The following is a 17,226-nucleotide window of genomic DNA, read 5'->3' as shown; positions in this document are numbered from 1 at the left end:
GCATAAATATTAACTCATCTGATTGACAGCAGGAAATGGCTTATTAAAACTTTGGAGAAAAAGGTTGTTGCCAAATATTAAGCTGATGCATTTTTAATAGATTTTGATATTTAAGATATTTTACAGGTATAATTCCAAAATTATCTGAGCAGTTTAAGTTTGAGAAGGTAGTCTATTGTTTCAGAATTACTTTGAAATAGCATTTTATAATTAAACACATCTTGTTCCTTTGAAATCTGACATCACGATGCAAGCACAGTGTCTATTTAATGAAATAGACACTGGCGAACTAGAGCGATACACAAAATTGCTGGATGATCTCAGCAAGTCACGCATCATCCATGGATTTGGGGGGAGGGATGCGGTTGTTGGGGTGCTTGCCGTAGTTTTGGCCTACTGTAACATTAACTGCCTATTGGTTTCCATGAATGCTGCATGACTTGCTGAGTTCCTCTAGAACATTTGTGTGTTGCTCAACATAGTGTGTCTGCTTATATCATGGTTTTGTTTATACTGCTGGTGTTATTATGTCCCCCAGTGTTATCGTGATATTATGTTTTTTGTTTCTTGTTCCATTTTCTGGGTAAATCAACCGATTTAAGTACACCAAACAGTGCTAAAATGAAACAAGAGGACCCAAAGAGTTGGTGTACATGTAAGATCGCTAGCTGGAAAATATTAGCGCATGGGTGAGGGAGGGGGGAGATTATTCCTGTCACCAAGGATATGATAATGCATTGTAGAGCATCTATGGATTGAAAACTACAAATCCAAAAGTTTAGCGTTCAGCTATGATTTAATATTTATATTGTTCTAATGTTTTTAAATTAATTATGCATGGTAATGTTGGTGTATTTCCACAGGATTGTCTCAGCACTTGGTTTCAGACTACAAGCAACTCGTGCAGCTTTTGGAGGAAGGGATTGCAAATAGGTATTCATTTTTACTGATGTATTATTATAAATATATTATAAATAATCACTTTGTTCTAGTGCTGTTGTTGAAACTGCAGTATGTAATGGTTTGTATTTAATTGATAGGAAATTTGCTTGGATTTAATAACAGGGGTAAGAACGAAATGGATCAAAGCTGTTTGGGTTTGTGGTTTGAAAGGTATCTGACTATTCTCTGGTAATTATTGATGTAAAATCCCCATTCATCCAACATAATAAAACATACCTATGGATAGATGTTAAAATTCTCAAAGATACACTACACTTAAAATCACCAATGCCTGAAAAGGGCGCACAAAATCAGTGAACCGGTGCGGACTCGAAAGGCCAACATGGCCTGTTTCCGCTCCGTAAATGGTTCTATGGTTATATCGCTCGCTCACCCTGTTCATTCCACTTCTGCGTTCTTTGAAAGACGAAGTGTTGGTTCATCTCAATAGAATCAGAGGATTATATTTTGAGGATGGATGACAACTCAGTGCTTTGTGTGGTCTTGAGCGCAAATGTGGATGAGTTGGGGGGGGGGGGTGTGGGCGGGGAAAGAAAAATTAATTCTTGAGAAAAGGAGAAAGATTTAAATTTAAGCAATGCATTTTGCTACTTCAGGATATCCCCTTTAAGAGATGAATTCCAGCAGGAATGAGCAATTGCTCATGACATCAAGGGTAGTGTTTGAGTAAAAGTGTCCTGATAGATCAGAAGCCTGTAGGCAACAAAAGGAAAACACTGCAGTGGTTGGAGGCATACTGTGCACAAAGGAAGACTGTTGATGTTTGAGGTCAGTTCATCTACATCCCTTTTATCCTCAGCTTCATCAATGACTTTCCATCATAAAGTCAGAAGTGTGGATGTTTGATTACAGAATGGGTACTTCAATTTGCATGATAAATAGCCCGTGTAAGCATGCTGCATGACCTAGACAACATTTGGGCATGGGCTGATAAGTGGCAGGTAACTGTTGTATCAGTAAAATGCCAAGTAATGTCCATTTTCAACAAGAAAAAGACTAATTGACTAACCATGTTCAATGGCATTATCATTACGGAGTTCCACCATCTCCAAGTGCATCAGACTTTTGATGAAATATCCTCACTTGCCTCATGAATGCAGTGTCAACAATTCAAAAAGCTTGCCACTGTTTAGGACAAAACAGCCAGCTCGATTTGCAGCCCATCAATGACCGTAAGCATTCATTCCCTCTACATATGTGCTGTCTATAAAATTCACTGCAGTTACATACTCATCCAAGCTGCTTGAACACCACCTCTCAAACCCACAACCTCAAACACCAAGAAGGGCAGCAGATGCATGGAAACAACACCACTTAGCTCAGTTAGCCACCTGAATGATCACAATTTGTGAAATGGTCTTTGAAATTTTAAAAATCAGATAGGTTGTTTAAAATGTCGTATGATGCTGCTTTCATTTTAAATTAAATTTGATTCCTTTCCATCCATTTATTGTGTGCTTGTTTTAGAATCACTGCTGCTACTCACGTCCATGATGCCAGCAGTCGGTCACATGCCATCTTTACCATCCATTATACCCAGGTTAGCAAAATATTAAATGTGTTTCTGTCGAATTACTTCAATCATCACATTATCATTCTCTCCACAACAAACAGGTTGAGGAGCAAAGTGTCATTTCTGCAATATTGCTGTACCATTTTGGGTTGATGAATTGTGTTTGTGTACTCAAAACTCTTGTAAAATGAGCATTTCCATATAACAATTATTCATTATTTGATCCAAATTTGGTGATAAGTTTTATTTGATAGCCATGAGATGAGGAAGAGTACAGAGATGGGCCATTTTCGAACCTTGTCATTTGACAAGATCATGACCAATCTACAATTTAATTTCATGCACCTGCTTTTGCTACATTATTTTAAAATACTGTTGTCCAGTGTGCTTTCAGAATATTTGGAATTTTTAGTTAACGTAACTTCAACAGTCTTTTATGAGTAGATAGGATTTTGGATTTCTAGTACTCCTTATGAGGGAACAGTTCTTCACATCACTCCCAGTTAATATCTAATTTTAATGTTGTAACTTATTGATCTGGAATGGGGACCAACAAGGGTGAGGATTGGTTTCAGAGAACTAACAATTTGGCAATTCATGATTACTATTTCTGAGGCTAACTGTTTTGCTTTAATTCCAGCTATTTTTTCATTAGTTGCGTTTAAATTCCCCATTTGCCTTAGTGGCTTAAGGGTATGGCTGCTTGTTCAGTAACTTAGCCATGTTACAATAATTCTTCTCAATTTTCCCAATTAGATTATCATTAATACTCTCAAAGCAAGAGAATACACATATAGCCTAATTTATCTGCATCATAATTTTATTTCCAGAAGGATGGATTTGAGGAACAGGAAAATTGTGCTAAACTCACAATGAATTGTATTAGGCAACACCAGGAGTATTACATACATCTGTTTGAACTGTATTCTTAGAAATTAGTGGAAGAAAATATTTACAAGTTGGCACCAGAAATGCAAGAGTGCAGACATTGGTAAAATATGAATCATGTTGATATCTCCATGGAGAAAAAGAAGCTGGGAAGTTTTTAAAATATTAAAAAGTTTTGATAAAGTAGATAGAGAAGATGTTTCAAAGTGTGGGACCATCATTCTACAGAATCAACTGAGGAACCAAGTGAGAATTCAGAAGAAAGTTCCTCCTTAAAGAATGGTGGGATTGTGGAACTCATTACCAGAAGGAGTGGATTATGTAAGAGGAGGTTGGGTCTGTTGTGATGGATTATATCATATTTTATGTTGTATGTAGATACGTTTTTGAAGGAGATAGATTGTGGGGGTAGTGTAGGTCACAAACAAATACAAAACCGATCTCATTTAAAATGCCAGAACTTTCCTCAAGGCTCCAAGTGCCTTTGCAAAAACTTTGAAGAATGCCTATAGCGACTTCACAAGTAGGTATTAATTGGACATGCTGTGAAGTAATAGATTATTATTTTGAAAGCAACGAATGAATGGATTCAGAAGTTTGGGTCTGGTGCTAGAATCTTCTGGTTGCAGTTTACTGTTCTAAGAAGATCATGTGGTTTTACAAGCAGAGAAGAAGAGGAGACAAGCAGGCTTTCTCTAAACGAGAGATAGAAAACTGATTTCTGCAGTCATGGCCAGCTGGCAGCTTGTTGAAACCCCATTTTGAAGATGAGTGGTGAATTCTGAGTTCAGCATGTTAAAAACCCTTGTCCATACAAGAGGAAATGGCTGGCGAGAGTGATTCACCTGAAATAAGGAAAACAAAAGGAACTCTGTGGTGACCTACAGAAGAAGAGGTTATCATTTGCAAAACCCTGATGGGTTTCTTCGGCAAGAAATTGAAGTGGCTAATCGGAGAAAATCGGTTTGTGTGTGTCCAATTAGCAACAGATCTCTCTGAAACCAACAAGAACCTTCCTGAGTGGTAACCATTTAAGCACCAGAGCTTGGTGAAAATTCATAAATGTTAAATTCTGTGCAGAGTATAAGAATTGTCTGATATTGGTGATCTTGGAGGAGTGAGAAGTGAGATTGTGAATCGAAGAACTTTTCTGAACTTATACACATTACCTACACGTGCGCTTAGAATTAGAAGCCGGTAAGTTAAGATAATAGTAATAAGTTAGAGTTTGATCCTGTTTTATGTTTAAAGAAAATTAAAAGTAACTTTTGTTTAGGTAACCATTTGTCTTGGTGAATTTCCATTGCGGCTGGATTTTGGCGTGTTCTGGGCCCGTAACACAGTGAATGAGGAAATAGGGAAAATCAGGTCACACTGATTGGTGAAGGTAGATGGGGGAGTCTCAAATGGCATAAACCAAGCTTGATTGGCTTGTTGAAGTGTTGAAGTCCTATGAATTGTTTAACTTTTCTGTTAAAAGTAAAGTGAATGGTCTGGTAAGTGTAATTTATCAACAATTTTTCAGTTAAATTCACTTTTCAAAAAATGAAAATGTTTGAAATTATTAAATTATTTATTAAGTAATTATCCAGGAAAGAGAATGCCTTAAAAATTAGAGGACCCTTCTTCAGGAAATAAATTAAAAAACAGTATTTTGCATAATAGGGTGGTAAATCTGAACCTTTCTAGGACAATTTGAGTTTTTAACAATGCAGTTTTCTTCAGTTAGAATGTCAACAGATATAGAATAAGGATGAGTAATTAAGTTACAGTCAAACCACAATCTATTAAAATGAGGAGTTAAATGAGCACCTGTGCGAAGTTTGATGATTATTATTTGAGCAAAGGGAATTGGTGAGTCAACATGAGATCCCATCCGCGCATGTGCAGCCATTCCTTTACAGTCCAGAAGGGAGAAGCCACTGAATTTGAATGCTCTAAATTAAACAAACCAACCATAACACGAACCTGTGACTGAACATATTTATTAGAACCAAAACATCTTTATCAATAAACAAGAAAAAAGAGGGGAAGGGAGACTCACCAATTCCCATTGCTCAAATAATAACCATCAAACTTCACACAGGTTAGTACTTGTTTATTTCCTCATTAATCTTCACAATGTACGCTGGTCGCCAACGTGAGAGTTTGTAGCTCAGTGGCTTATCCCCTTCAGGTAATCAGACAGACCATAATCAGTTCAATGGGTCTCCTTCCCATGGTCTTGTTAAATCCGCCATGTGTAGGATGGAAGCCATGAAACTCAGCCCCTTTGAGTTTAAAGGTTTATTGTAGAACCTATTAAAGGTTCTCTGATTGCTCTATCCCGCCTGGTGAAGGATCTCCCATATAGGGACCTCGGCTCTTTGGGCTTCTGAGGTAGCTGCTGCTCTAGTTGATTGGGACCCAAGCTAAGAAATATCCACTCCAGCCACTCTCATGACCTCCCGCAGCCATCTGACCAACGTCTTGGGGGGGGGGGGGGGGGGTATAGTCTATATGAATGTGAGACATAGTTTGTACCCTCTGGGCTGATGTCAAGGACATCAGCATTATCAGCTTATGGGTCAGGCTAAATCCAAACTGGAAGTTGGTGACGTTAGTCTTAGATAATCCAAAACGATCTTTACGTCCAAAATATCCTTATATCGGGGTACCAGAGGACACAAGTGAATCTTTTGATCGGGGGTGGTTCATCATCTCATGCTCAGAGACCTGGAATGTCAGGAAAACAGCCAATGCACTCTTTGCTGTATTCACTGTGCTGTAGCTGGCCCCCTGCACATAGAACATATCAGATAGAAAACTCAGTATGCCTCCGATAGAGGCTAACTATTCATTCAGTCCGATTTGTGCGCAGTACTTTTTCCATTTCCCCACATAGGAGGCATACAGTTTCTGAGTAGACTTTCTCCAAGATGCCCGCAGGATGTTCAGTTCTAGGCTGCAGAGTGTTTATGTCGATCCTCGCTCTCCAATCCTGCAACCTAACAGACTTAAGTGAGCCAGTGGATGAGATATCTTTGACACCAGTTGGATTAGCAGACCTCTTCTAATGGAGAGCAGATGGAGTCCCCACCATAAGCCAAAGGAGTATGGGGAACCAATATTGGGAAGGTTAATTAGCCACTACCAGCAATCCCGAGGCACTGTCTTCCTGTATCTTATTCAGGCACCTCGCCACCAAGGGATACAGATAAATGTTAAATTTTGACCGGTCTTGGGTAAAGGCGTCAATGGCCTCTGCTTGGGAATCCAGCAGCCAGGACACGAACCTCGGAACCTGGGGATTAATCCTTGATGCAAACAAATTGATCTCCAGTATGCCAAAGGTGTCTACTAGCTATTAAATTAATTCTTACCCAGAGTCCACTCAGTGCTATCATTGAATTTCCTGGACATCAGGTCCTCTTGTACATTGATCCTAACCGGCAGGTAGGCAGCAGTAACCCAAATGCTCCTCTGAATACACCAGCACCAAGTCTCAATGGATAACTTGTTACAGGAAGATTTAAGACCTCCCATATTATTGAGGTAGGCCACAGCTGAAGTGTTATCTAACCTCGGCAGTACATGAATGTCAACTTTCCTCGCACAGAAAGACTCTAGTGCTAGAAACCCCGCTAGCATTTCCAAATAATTAATGCCTGATTTAGAGGCCTTTCTGAGCTCTATGTCCGTCTATCTGCCCCCAGTAGAGACCTTACCACTGGCATCTGACCTGATCTCTAGGTCCACCTTTCTGAGCTCGATCCTCGCGTAAGCTCGTGAGATATGGTCGATCCACCGTACCGGTTTGGCTCAGATCCTACCTGCTCTTGTGCGGGGTACTCCCCTCGCTGCCACTCCAATATACTGAGGTCCAATCATCTCATGCAGCTGCATAATGGTATCACTACTAGCTTTTTGAGGCCCTGGCTTCCACGAAGTCAGGTCAATGCAGCCAGACTTGGACTCTGTCTTCTGCAAAGGTAGATCTCTGTCGCCTGATCCCACCCCCAGCAGAGGTAGATCAGCATCGCTGCTATTGTTTTCAGACCCCAACTTCAATGAAGCTAGGTTAGTGCAGCCAGCCTCGGGCCCCACCTTCAATGAAGGTACACCACTGCTGCCTGATCCCACCCCCAACAGAGGTAGATCGGCCTTGCTGCACCTCAATGGGGACACTGTACCCCAGCAGGCCCATTGGACTTTTGGCACTAACGAAGCGCTACGCTTCTTGGGCTCTTGCCGCCCTGCCTCTGCCTCCGGTTATCCTGGACCTTTTCCAGTACACCTCCGTCTCTGGAGGGCTACATCGGGGTCTTCCCTCACAGGACCTGGGAACCTCCCCCCCCCCCCCCCCCGGCAGTCCCAGTATTTATACTGCTCCCTTCCTTCTCTGTATGGCTCGTTTGGGGGTTTAATTCCATTTTGTGGATCACACTCCTGTGCTCTCCCTCAGGCCTTTGCTCCTGCAGGCCCACTAATTTAGTGCTTTTTTTGGGATCGCTCTACTGTGATTCCCCACTGATTCAGCACTCTTACTCCCATGTCAAAAATGTGTGCTGCTCCTTGCAAGTTAACGGATGTAATGGCTGCGCGTGAGTAGATGGGATCTAACGTTGGTGAACCAATGTACATTGCAAAGAATAATAATGAACAGGTTCAAGCGTGTATTTCATATGAATTTCTTTGTGCAATTTCTTTTGGCTGAACTTATGGCAATTTGACTAAGGTAAAAGAAAATTAAAGAGAGAAGTTGCAAACTGAAATACCTGCCTTAAATGCTGAATATTAAATCATTATTTTCCTTTTTGTTCTTTAGGCAATACTGGAGAATAACCTTCCATCAGAAATAGTTAGCAAAATCAACCTCGTTGACTTGGCAGGGAGGTGAGTTCTTGGAAGCTATTTCAGGAGATTTCACTAAAATGTTCATGTGCCAATGTTATAGTTCATGGGAAAGTAAATATAGCAATTAAAGTATGAACATGAAGTTTAAAAAGAAAAAAGTGAGATAGGTCAAAAAGAAGAGTGCATGTGCAGAAATAAAGCTGCTTAACCCATGTCTGTACCTCCTTCTCCAAGTTTGGATGCGATTAAGCCTCGGAAGGGCATAGATAAAGATTAAAATAAGTAACATTTCATTTGACTCCAAAGTTAACAGAAAAAAAAAACAATTCTTGCAGCCATTGTTTAGAGCAGTGGTTTTCAAACTTTTTCTTTCCACTCACATTCCACTTGAAGCAATCCCTTTGCCAAAGGTACTCTTTGATTAGTAAGGGATTATTTAAAGTGTTATGTGAGTGGAATGAAAAAGTTTGAAGACCACTGTTTTAATCATACCTAATTGACTCGTTTTGTGCATAGTTTCATAACTCCAAAGGATATGGACCAATGACAATTTTTCTCAAGCAAAATATTTCGGTAACAATTGGGTCTAGAGCAGTGATTCTCAACCTTCCCTTTCCACTCACATACCATTAAATCTTTCTTTGGCTTGGTTTCGCAGACGAAGATTAATGGAGGGGTAATGTCCACGTCAGCTGCAGGCTCGTTTGTGGCTGACAAGTCCGATGCGGGACAGGCAGACATGGTTGCAGCGGTTGCAAGGGAAAATTGGTTGATTGGGGTTGGGTGCTGGGTTTTTCCTCCTTTGTCTTTTGTCAGTGAGGTGGGCTCTGCGGTCTTCTTCAAAGGAGGTTGCTGCCCGCCGAACTGTGAGGCGCCAAGATGCACGGTTGGAGGCGAGATCAGCCCACTGGCGGTGGTCAATGTGTCAGGCACCAAGAGATTTCTTTAGGCAGTCCTTGTACTTCTTCTTTGGTGCACCTCTGTCTCGGTGGCCAGTGGATAGCTCGCCATATAACATGATCTTGGGAAGGCGATGGTCCTCCATTCTGGAGATGTGACCTACCCAGAGCAGCTGGATCTTCAGCAGCGTGGATTCGATGCTGTCGGCCTCTGCCATCTCGAGTACCATTAAGTAATCCCTTACTAATCACAGAGCACCTGTGGCATAGGAATTTAGAGCTTTGGTTATAATTTAAAATCAATTTTCTCCTTCTCTGATGTGTGATCAGTTGGGCTTGCATGAGAACTGAGATGTTCCTGTCTCTGATCATTGACCAATGATGTATGGCAACATAGGCAAATATTAGTTTCTGACACATGGAACAACTTATTTCTAGTTGCAATCCTGGTTACCCTTTCCCAAACTAACCCAACATATTTTTGTTTTTGATCGCTCAATCACTCTGACAGTAGTCCCGATAACCATGACTACTTCAAAAGCAACAATGCCCTTGATGAAGCATCTCCACAATACATAGACTTGGACCTAGAAAAGGTGAATGAAAAAGTGGGAAATTGAAGAATTTCTAAAGTTATTTTGAAATGATAAATTCCATCAAGACAGAGGGGTGTTGAAGATGGATAATTCTCATAAACTGCAAAATTGGAACAATCATTCCTTAGTTGAATGTTCTAATGAACAAATATGTAGTCATGAAAATCTTAATGAATTATGTAATTGTGCCCTCTGGTGGTATAGGTACAACTTGAAAATGTACTGAGGAATTGGTCAAAGGTAAATCAAAGGAATCTGCTTATTTCTCCAATTTGTTTACTCTCTTTCAGTGAAAGAGCAGATCCAAATTACTCTAAGGACAGAATCACAGAAGGATCAAACATTAACAAGTCACTGGTTACTCTGGGAATAGTCATCTCCACTTTAGGTAAGATGTTGGAACAAACCTTCAGGTATTTGAACTACGGTGCCTTTTGAAAGAAGAATATCTTGATATTGACATTAAGGATTTTAGCATGTATTTTAAAAATGAAATAGGAGATAATGTAAAGAATGATACAAACACATATTTTCCATAGCTCTGTTCATAATTTCACACATCAAAACAATTTATGTTCAATGAAGTATTCCTAGAACCTAAGAGCAAGGCACAGAATTAAGATCTCTTGAAATAGATATTCAATGCAGTCTCACACCCCATCTTCAACACCCTTCTGACTCTTCAATAGTATATTATTCTGCCATTAAAAATTTCCTGTGGAATCTGGTTCCAGTGTCTTATCATGTGCTGCATTTAGATGTAAACTTCCCGCTCTGCAAAGAAAATGGTCTCTTAGTTTCCTTTCTAGATCTTTGCAAATGATCTTAAATTGTTATTTTCCACCAGCATTTGGGTTAGTTTTATAGACTTTGTTCACCATATCTTTTATCTGTCCCTCCATAAGAGAACAATCCTAGTTTTTGCAAAATATTTACAGATCCCTCATGTACCTGATAATACAGGAAATACAGAAGTTAACACAAGATAGCAATGAAGTACGTCCAGTTAGTTTGTTTTCAAATGTTGGCCGAGGAATAATTGGCAGAAAACTCTTTTTTGAATCATGCCATTGGGCTTTTTGCATCAACTGGATGGAACTGCTTCAACAATCATCCAAAATATAGTGTCTCTGACAGGGCACTTTCGCCTTTGTGGCACTGGGAGTGTCAGCCTAGATGTTGTGCTCCATGTTATCCCTCCTGCAGTCAAACATCAAACTTTGCAGGGTGCTGTAACTCCAAAGAGGAAAAGAAGGAATTTGTGATGAACAAATAGAAGGTAGAGTTTGAAGAACTTTGAGCGAGGTAAAACCATTTTGGAAGTCGATTTCAGAGGACAGTGGTTGAAAGTGTAGTCGGTGAGAGAGCAAGTGATCATCAGAATCAGGAGTGTCTACTTTCTTGATCAGAAAATCAAAGTTACAGTATATTTTAAGTCTGCATGTGAGTTGTAATCACTCTTGAGAGACAGGATTGCTATCTCTTTCCTGCTAAATACCAGTACAAAAAGAAACTTTATGATGTTTAATACAGTTGAACTTTACACGTTTTAAAAAAGTGAAAGATATTTGAAGTGGAAGTAACAATTTAAAATCCAGTGAAAGGAGAGTCATGAATATGGAGTTTCACAGGGAGTTACAATGTACATTTATTAGTTATGCCTCTTAAAGGGTCAAGACCAAATAAACAAGTTTGTTAGTACTGGTGGAGAGGGCTTATACTAATATACAAGGGGATGAGTCTCTGTGTGGAAAGATAGAGGGAAGTAAAATGTAAACAGAAGCAGAAGTTAGAAAATAGAAAAGTAAAAGTGGAGGACAGAAATTCAAGAGACAAAATTTCTCCCCTCTAAAACAAGAAGGCAGTCAGGTTAGACCCCTTTGCTCTCCATTCCAGGCAATGTGCTGGTGAATTTCTTCTGTACACAATTTTCTGACATTGGTTTGAATCCAAGATAGTGTTTTGTACAACTACTACATAATGCCGCAACTTGTATACACAATTCCTCAGCCTGTGAAGGCAAGCAAACCAAATGCCTTTTTCACTCCCCTCTCTTTCAAGGAATTATGGATTTGCAATGTTCGAAGGTCCCTGCCATTTACTCTCTACCTCACACTTTCCATCTGCTACCATTCCACCAAACTTTCCAGCTGATCTATACCCTGGCAAGTCTTTAGACAATCTTCTTTGTTATGAATGACTCTCAATTTTCATGTGGTCTGCAAGCTTACTAATTGTGCCCCCTATATTCTCATCAAAGTCATTTATAAAGATTAGAAGCAACATAGATCCCAGCATTCCTGATGAAGGGGTTTGGCCTGAAACATGACTGTGCATTGCTTTCCATGGATGCTGCCTGATCTGCTGAATTCCTCCAGCATTTATGTGCTGCTCCAGTTTTCCAGCTTTGGCATTCTTGCTTATTTAAATTAAACTGACATCAGCTCCTCATCTGTGCCAGTTGCCCATCACCCTTCCTCAGTTCCAGATCAGATGTTCATATTGCACTGTTGCTTGTGAGCAATTTGACTGCTGAGTTTCCAGATGAATGCACTCAGGAGAGCTTTTTGCCAGAAGACTGTGATGGTGAAAAGCACTGTAGATATCAGTTTTTTTTTGTTAAAGGGCACAGGATTCCAAAAGTAATCTGTGATGTGAGGCATCAAAGTGGTGCAGAATATTCTGATGTGACGCATTCTTTCTTGAATGAGGAAAAATAACATTGTGATTTACATTTTTGAATTGTACAGCACAAAATTCCCAAATATCCAGCAGCTCTCAGAGTATAAATAGTGTAATGAGTGAAGGAGATAGTGGAAGCCATTCCAGCGCATCTTCAGGAAATAGCAGACGCCAGTGTTATGTTCCTTACCGTGATTCAGTCCTCACGTGGCTTCTGAAGGACAGCCTTGGAGGGAACTCTAAAACCATCATGATTGCCAGTGAGTATTGTGCTCTTTGCTAAAAATGATTATTTTTTTTCTTGTGACTTGCAAGTTTTAATTAAGTACACACTTTGAGGACTGTAATTGTAAAATCTTTTTATTTGTACATCTTTTGGTGAACACTTATAAGGTTTTCGTTTTGGAGCTACACCTCTACATTGAAAGGCCCAAGAGGGCATTTCCAATATCATATTGAAGGGATATAAATAATTGTCATCCTGTTTACATTCCCCAAGATTGTAGATTGATAATGCATGCATTTCCTCACTAATCAAATTCTCCTTTTTGCCTGTCTTTAGTACCTTTCATATTTCCAGTTTCCTTACAATATAGGAGATGGTGGAGAATAAAATGAGTTGAAGTAGGATTGGTGTAAAAATGGGGGCTTGATGATGGTTACTGGTCTGGAGGCCCTATTTCTGCTGACTCAGAGGCCATTTGGCCTATTGGGTCTACGTTGGATCCTGGAGCTATCCCATTCTCCAATGTTGTATTGCGCACTGTTTAATGCATCTGAATGTTCAGAGAAGTTGTTCCATTTTTAACATTTCTTTTAGCCATTTAATTCTTGCTGTCTACCCATCCCAATCTACCTTGGATCCAAACCAAAGTCAGATCAAATCCTGGCTTTGCTATGAGGTACTATTTAAGAGGCGTTGCAGGTAAAGTGGAAGCAGGTAATTCTGGATTACTCTAATGATGTCATAGTTGCATCTAAATTCTCAAACTTTTTATTGTGGGATTGTGTTCTACATCACTGAATTCACTGTTCTGTATTTTAGCTGTGGGAATACTAAACATTTTTAAAAGTGAGGTTGGTTCATTTCTGTAATGTACTGTTGTTCAATTTCACAATTTATTTTTTAACTGTTGAGTGCCAATGTGAGTTTATTATCATATACTTAAGTATGCAATGAAGTTCTTGCATGCTGCAGCCACACAGGTATGTTAACAGACTAGTTCCGTAAACTAGGGGAACAACACGTCATATTCTGCCCAGCACCTGCCATTTTTTCCTATCCTCTCATTTTCATATCCCTCTCATATCGTCATATTCTGCCCAGCCCCTGCCATTCTTTCCTATCCTCTCATTTTCATATCCCTCTCTATCCCCATCCTTTCTCATCCTTCTCCCTCTCTGGTTCCTCTTCTACCCACATTTCCCCAGATTCTCCTCCTCCCCTCTCCCCTCTGGGTCCATCAGGTCCCATCTGTCCCTCCCTCAGGGATCTTCCCAGCAGATCTCATTGTACCACTTTGTGTTTTTTTTTTAAATGTATTTATATATTATATTTTAGAGAGTTCCTGGGGGGGGGGTTTAGAAACGGGAAAGACACAAACATTTTGAAACCCAGATGCAAAGGCACCTACGTTCAGGGTCATAAACCAGTGTTATTGTTTTCCATTGAAACCCTGAAACAATGAATGTTTGCTAAGAAGGACACCTGTTAAAACAGAACAACATCTGGTCAAACAGGAGGCCATTTACTTTTGGGGAAAAAAATTAAACTAAAGCAGTATTGTTCAAGTAAGTCATGTGATTTTAAGACACTTCAGAAAGCAACATTTTTAGTTCATCAGAAAATCATCTGGACAGAAATGCAGTGACATTCTGTGAGCTGGACAGAAGGAAACGGTGATTTGATGTGGCTATTGTAATGATCACTTGTGATTGACCCATATCTGGGTAAAGAATCAAGATCATTCTTGCATTTGAATCATGGCCATTTTGGTAGTTATTTCATCTAAAACCCTTGCCAGGGTCTGTGAAAGCATTGTGGAGGTCATAAGCATTGTAACCCCTATGCAAGAAAGGGAGAAGTTGTTAAAAAAATCATTCATATGAAGAAACATTTCTCTGAAAGCCACTCAAAAAGAATTTGTGAGTTTTAAGAAGTCTGATGACTTGGTGTGTCAACTATATAATTACTTCTGAACAACAGTTTTAAAAGTTCTGAGTTTCAACACAAAACTTCTAAGACTGAACTTTGATTTTGACTTCTTAGAATTGTGCCTAAACTGTAATCATCTGGATAATCCATACACACAAATATACATTTGAGCATAGTTGGGGTTAATTTTAGAGTTAAATAAGATATTATATTGGGGAGGTCACGTGATGTGATGGAAGTAGAAGGTGGAATCACGGAGCTCCCAAGCCAGGATGAAAATTAGCAAAAGAAAACTTCTGAAGAATCGCCTGAATGCCATTAGAAGATGTGGGAACTCATGCAGAATATAAATATGACATAAAAAGGAAAGTCCATGTCAAAAAAATGGGAGAGAAGAGCCTTTGAAGCCAGGACCTGGTGTGAAGGCGCCTCATGGCAAAGAAAATGGTGGAGCCACGTCGAGGCCTGCTGAAAGAGCCCGTCCCCTTCTAATTGACGCTCTGTTGAACAGGAGGATCCCCTCCTGGGAAAATAAAGTCCGTCCCCCCTCACGCTGTCAGACTGCTGTCAATAGCCCTGGATTGATTGGTAGAGGGAGAAAGAGGTCCAGTATTTATCTGCCCCCCCCCCCCCCCCCAACAGTGCGGGCATCTGAGCAAGTGGCCCAATGGAATGTGGCAGTGGATCGGCAGTCCTGGCAGATGTGAAAACCATGGGTCAGGGGATTGGAATGCCGTGTAGAGGGGGGTGTGGTTTGGAGTGTAAAGAGATGGGGGAAGCTGATGCCAAACCCAACCATGAGAAGAACAGCGCTCGCATGAGTCCTGGTGCGTGGGATCTGAGTGGCAATCCCAGTGGGTATGGAGACCGCAGGACGAACGAGCGGTGCGCCGTGGATAAGGGCGCGAGTCAGCAAGTAAAATGGTCGGGGGTGTGCCGCTAACGATCCCAACCCTGAGGGAAAATGCACTTATCTGGGTCACGATGGCAGTTCGGACCCCAAGCCAAGGGGAGTGGCGAGTTGGGAGGCGTCGGGCCTGACGTGGAGGAGTTCTGGCATCAGATCCGGCCACAGGATGGATGAGATAGCTTCAAGCAACGTCAGGAGCTGCAGTGGAGAGTCCAGCACTGAATCTTCTGGAGAAGACTGTAGCAGCAATGACAGTGAGGAGGTTTGGGGCTGTGGGGGTGCCCTGGGTAGCAATGACCCTGGAGAGGGGAGTCTGCGAGGAGCGTGGTGATATGCAGGCATTTACTCTCATGGAGAGCAGGCTATCCTTGGACATGGATACAAGGGCTGAGGTTACAGGGGGCCCTCACAGGATTAATGGGAAGGCTTTCAAGTGGAGAAGACAGTGGGGATAACAGAGGACACCATTAATAGGTTGGGGAGGAAAATTGACTCTTTAATGAAGGAAAGGGATCAGATATGACGAAAGCTAAATTCCCTGGAAATTTCCAGCAGAGAAACAACATCAGAATAGTGGGGTTGAAGGAGGGGGCTGAGGGTTAGAACTTCACAAGCTTTTTTCAAACATGGATCCCCACGGTGCTGTGCAGAGGCACACTGGGGGAGAGGGTGGTGGTTGAAAGGACCCACAGGTCCCTCCTCCTGAACAGAGACCTCACTCTGTCTTGGTAAAATTATTACGATACCAGGATAGGGAAGAGATACTGAGGGTAGTAGTAATTGGGATGAAACAGAGAGGGGGTCCCATGGAGATAGACGGGAACAAGATTTTTTTCTACCCCAATATCAGTACACCACTCTTAAAGACGAGGAAGGCACTGGAGCCATTGAAAAGGGCAATTAAGCAGGAGGGCCATGAGGGTGGACTGAGATACCTGGCCACTCTGAAAGTAGTTTTGCCGGTTGGGAGAGGAAATTCATTACAGATCCAGAGAGAGTGTGGCAAATGGCAGAGGGTTTACCCACACTTGTGGGTAAAAAGAGCCTAAACCGAAAAGGCAACTAATCCACGGAATTATATGGACTCACTGAATTGTAAGATACTTGGGTGTTTAAATGAAAAGAAGACAAATGGAAGTAAACGTTATAACTAATTTTTTTTTGCTTGGGATTGTGTGAGTTGGAGGGAGGAGATGAAAGGTGCAAACTGTACAACCTATTGTGGGGGGGGGGGGGTGCGGAGGTGGCAGATGGAAGATTGTTCTTGTTACTGTCCTTGTCCTTTATTAGTGAAGTGTTGTCAGCGAATGGGTGTGTGGTGTTTCTCTTTCTTTTTCAGGGCTTGTCACGGCTCAGATGGAGCAAAGCAAAGGACAGATTGTAAGAGATTGGGGTTGCGGGGGGTGGGGTGGTTACAGGGAAGCATTTAGGGGAGGAACCTGGAGGTAATGGCTAAGAATGTAAAGTTTGCTACTTTTAATGTCAGTGAAGCAGAAAAGGGTCTTGGCACACATTAAAAAAAATGGGGTAGATCTGACCTTCCTTCAAGAGACGCATTTAATTTGGGGAGTCACGTGATGGAGTAATGGCTGGTCGGGTAGAACCAGCCCGCTCCAGAAAAAAGAAAAAAAATGCTTGGAAAATACAGAGCTCAACAAACATAAAACTCAGGAAATAGAAGATAAAATTACAGAGAAGAGCCAGGAAATGGCACCCAAAAAAAGAGAAAGTAAGAACAACGGAAAAAAAAGGAAAATCACCGGAGAAGAAAGAAGAAGGCCTTA

General features: G+C 41.0%; 1 protein-coding gene across 2 annotated transcripts in view; it reads left to right on the top strand.

Moving 5' to 3' along the window:
- LOC138753853 (stAR-related lipid transfer protein 9-like) overlaps positions 1-17,226 on the top strand; it is a 299,188-nt gene that overhangs the window by 148,223 nt on the left and 133,739 nt on the right. For both annotated transcript variants that reach the window (XM_069917341.1, XM_069917340.1), the window contains exons 8-12: positions 864-933; positions 2,431-2,503; positions 8,172-8,239; positions 9,986-10,083; positions 12,446-12,637. In XM_069917341.1, the coding sequence (XP_069773442.1) occupies positions 864-933; positions 2,431-2,503; positions 8,172-8,239; positions 9,986-10,083; positions 12,446-12,637 (501 nt within the window). The remainder of the gene's footprint in view (positions 1-863; positions 934-2,430; positions 2,504-8,171; positions 8,240-9,985; positions 10,084-12,445; positions 12,638-17,226) is intronic.

Source organism: Narcine bancroftii, chromosome 2 (assembly GCF_036971445.1).
Source record: "Narcine bancroftii isolate sNarBan1 chromosome 2, sNarBan1.hap1, whole genome shotgun sequence".
Lineage (NCBI taxonomy): Eukaryota > Metazoa > Chordata > Chondrichthyes > Torpediniformes > Narcinidae > Narcine > Narcine bancroftii.
This window is presented reverse-complemented; position numbering and strand designations above follow the sequence as displayed.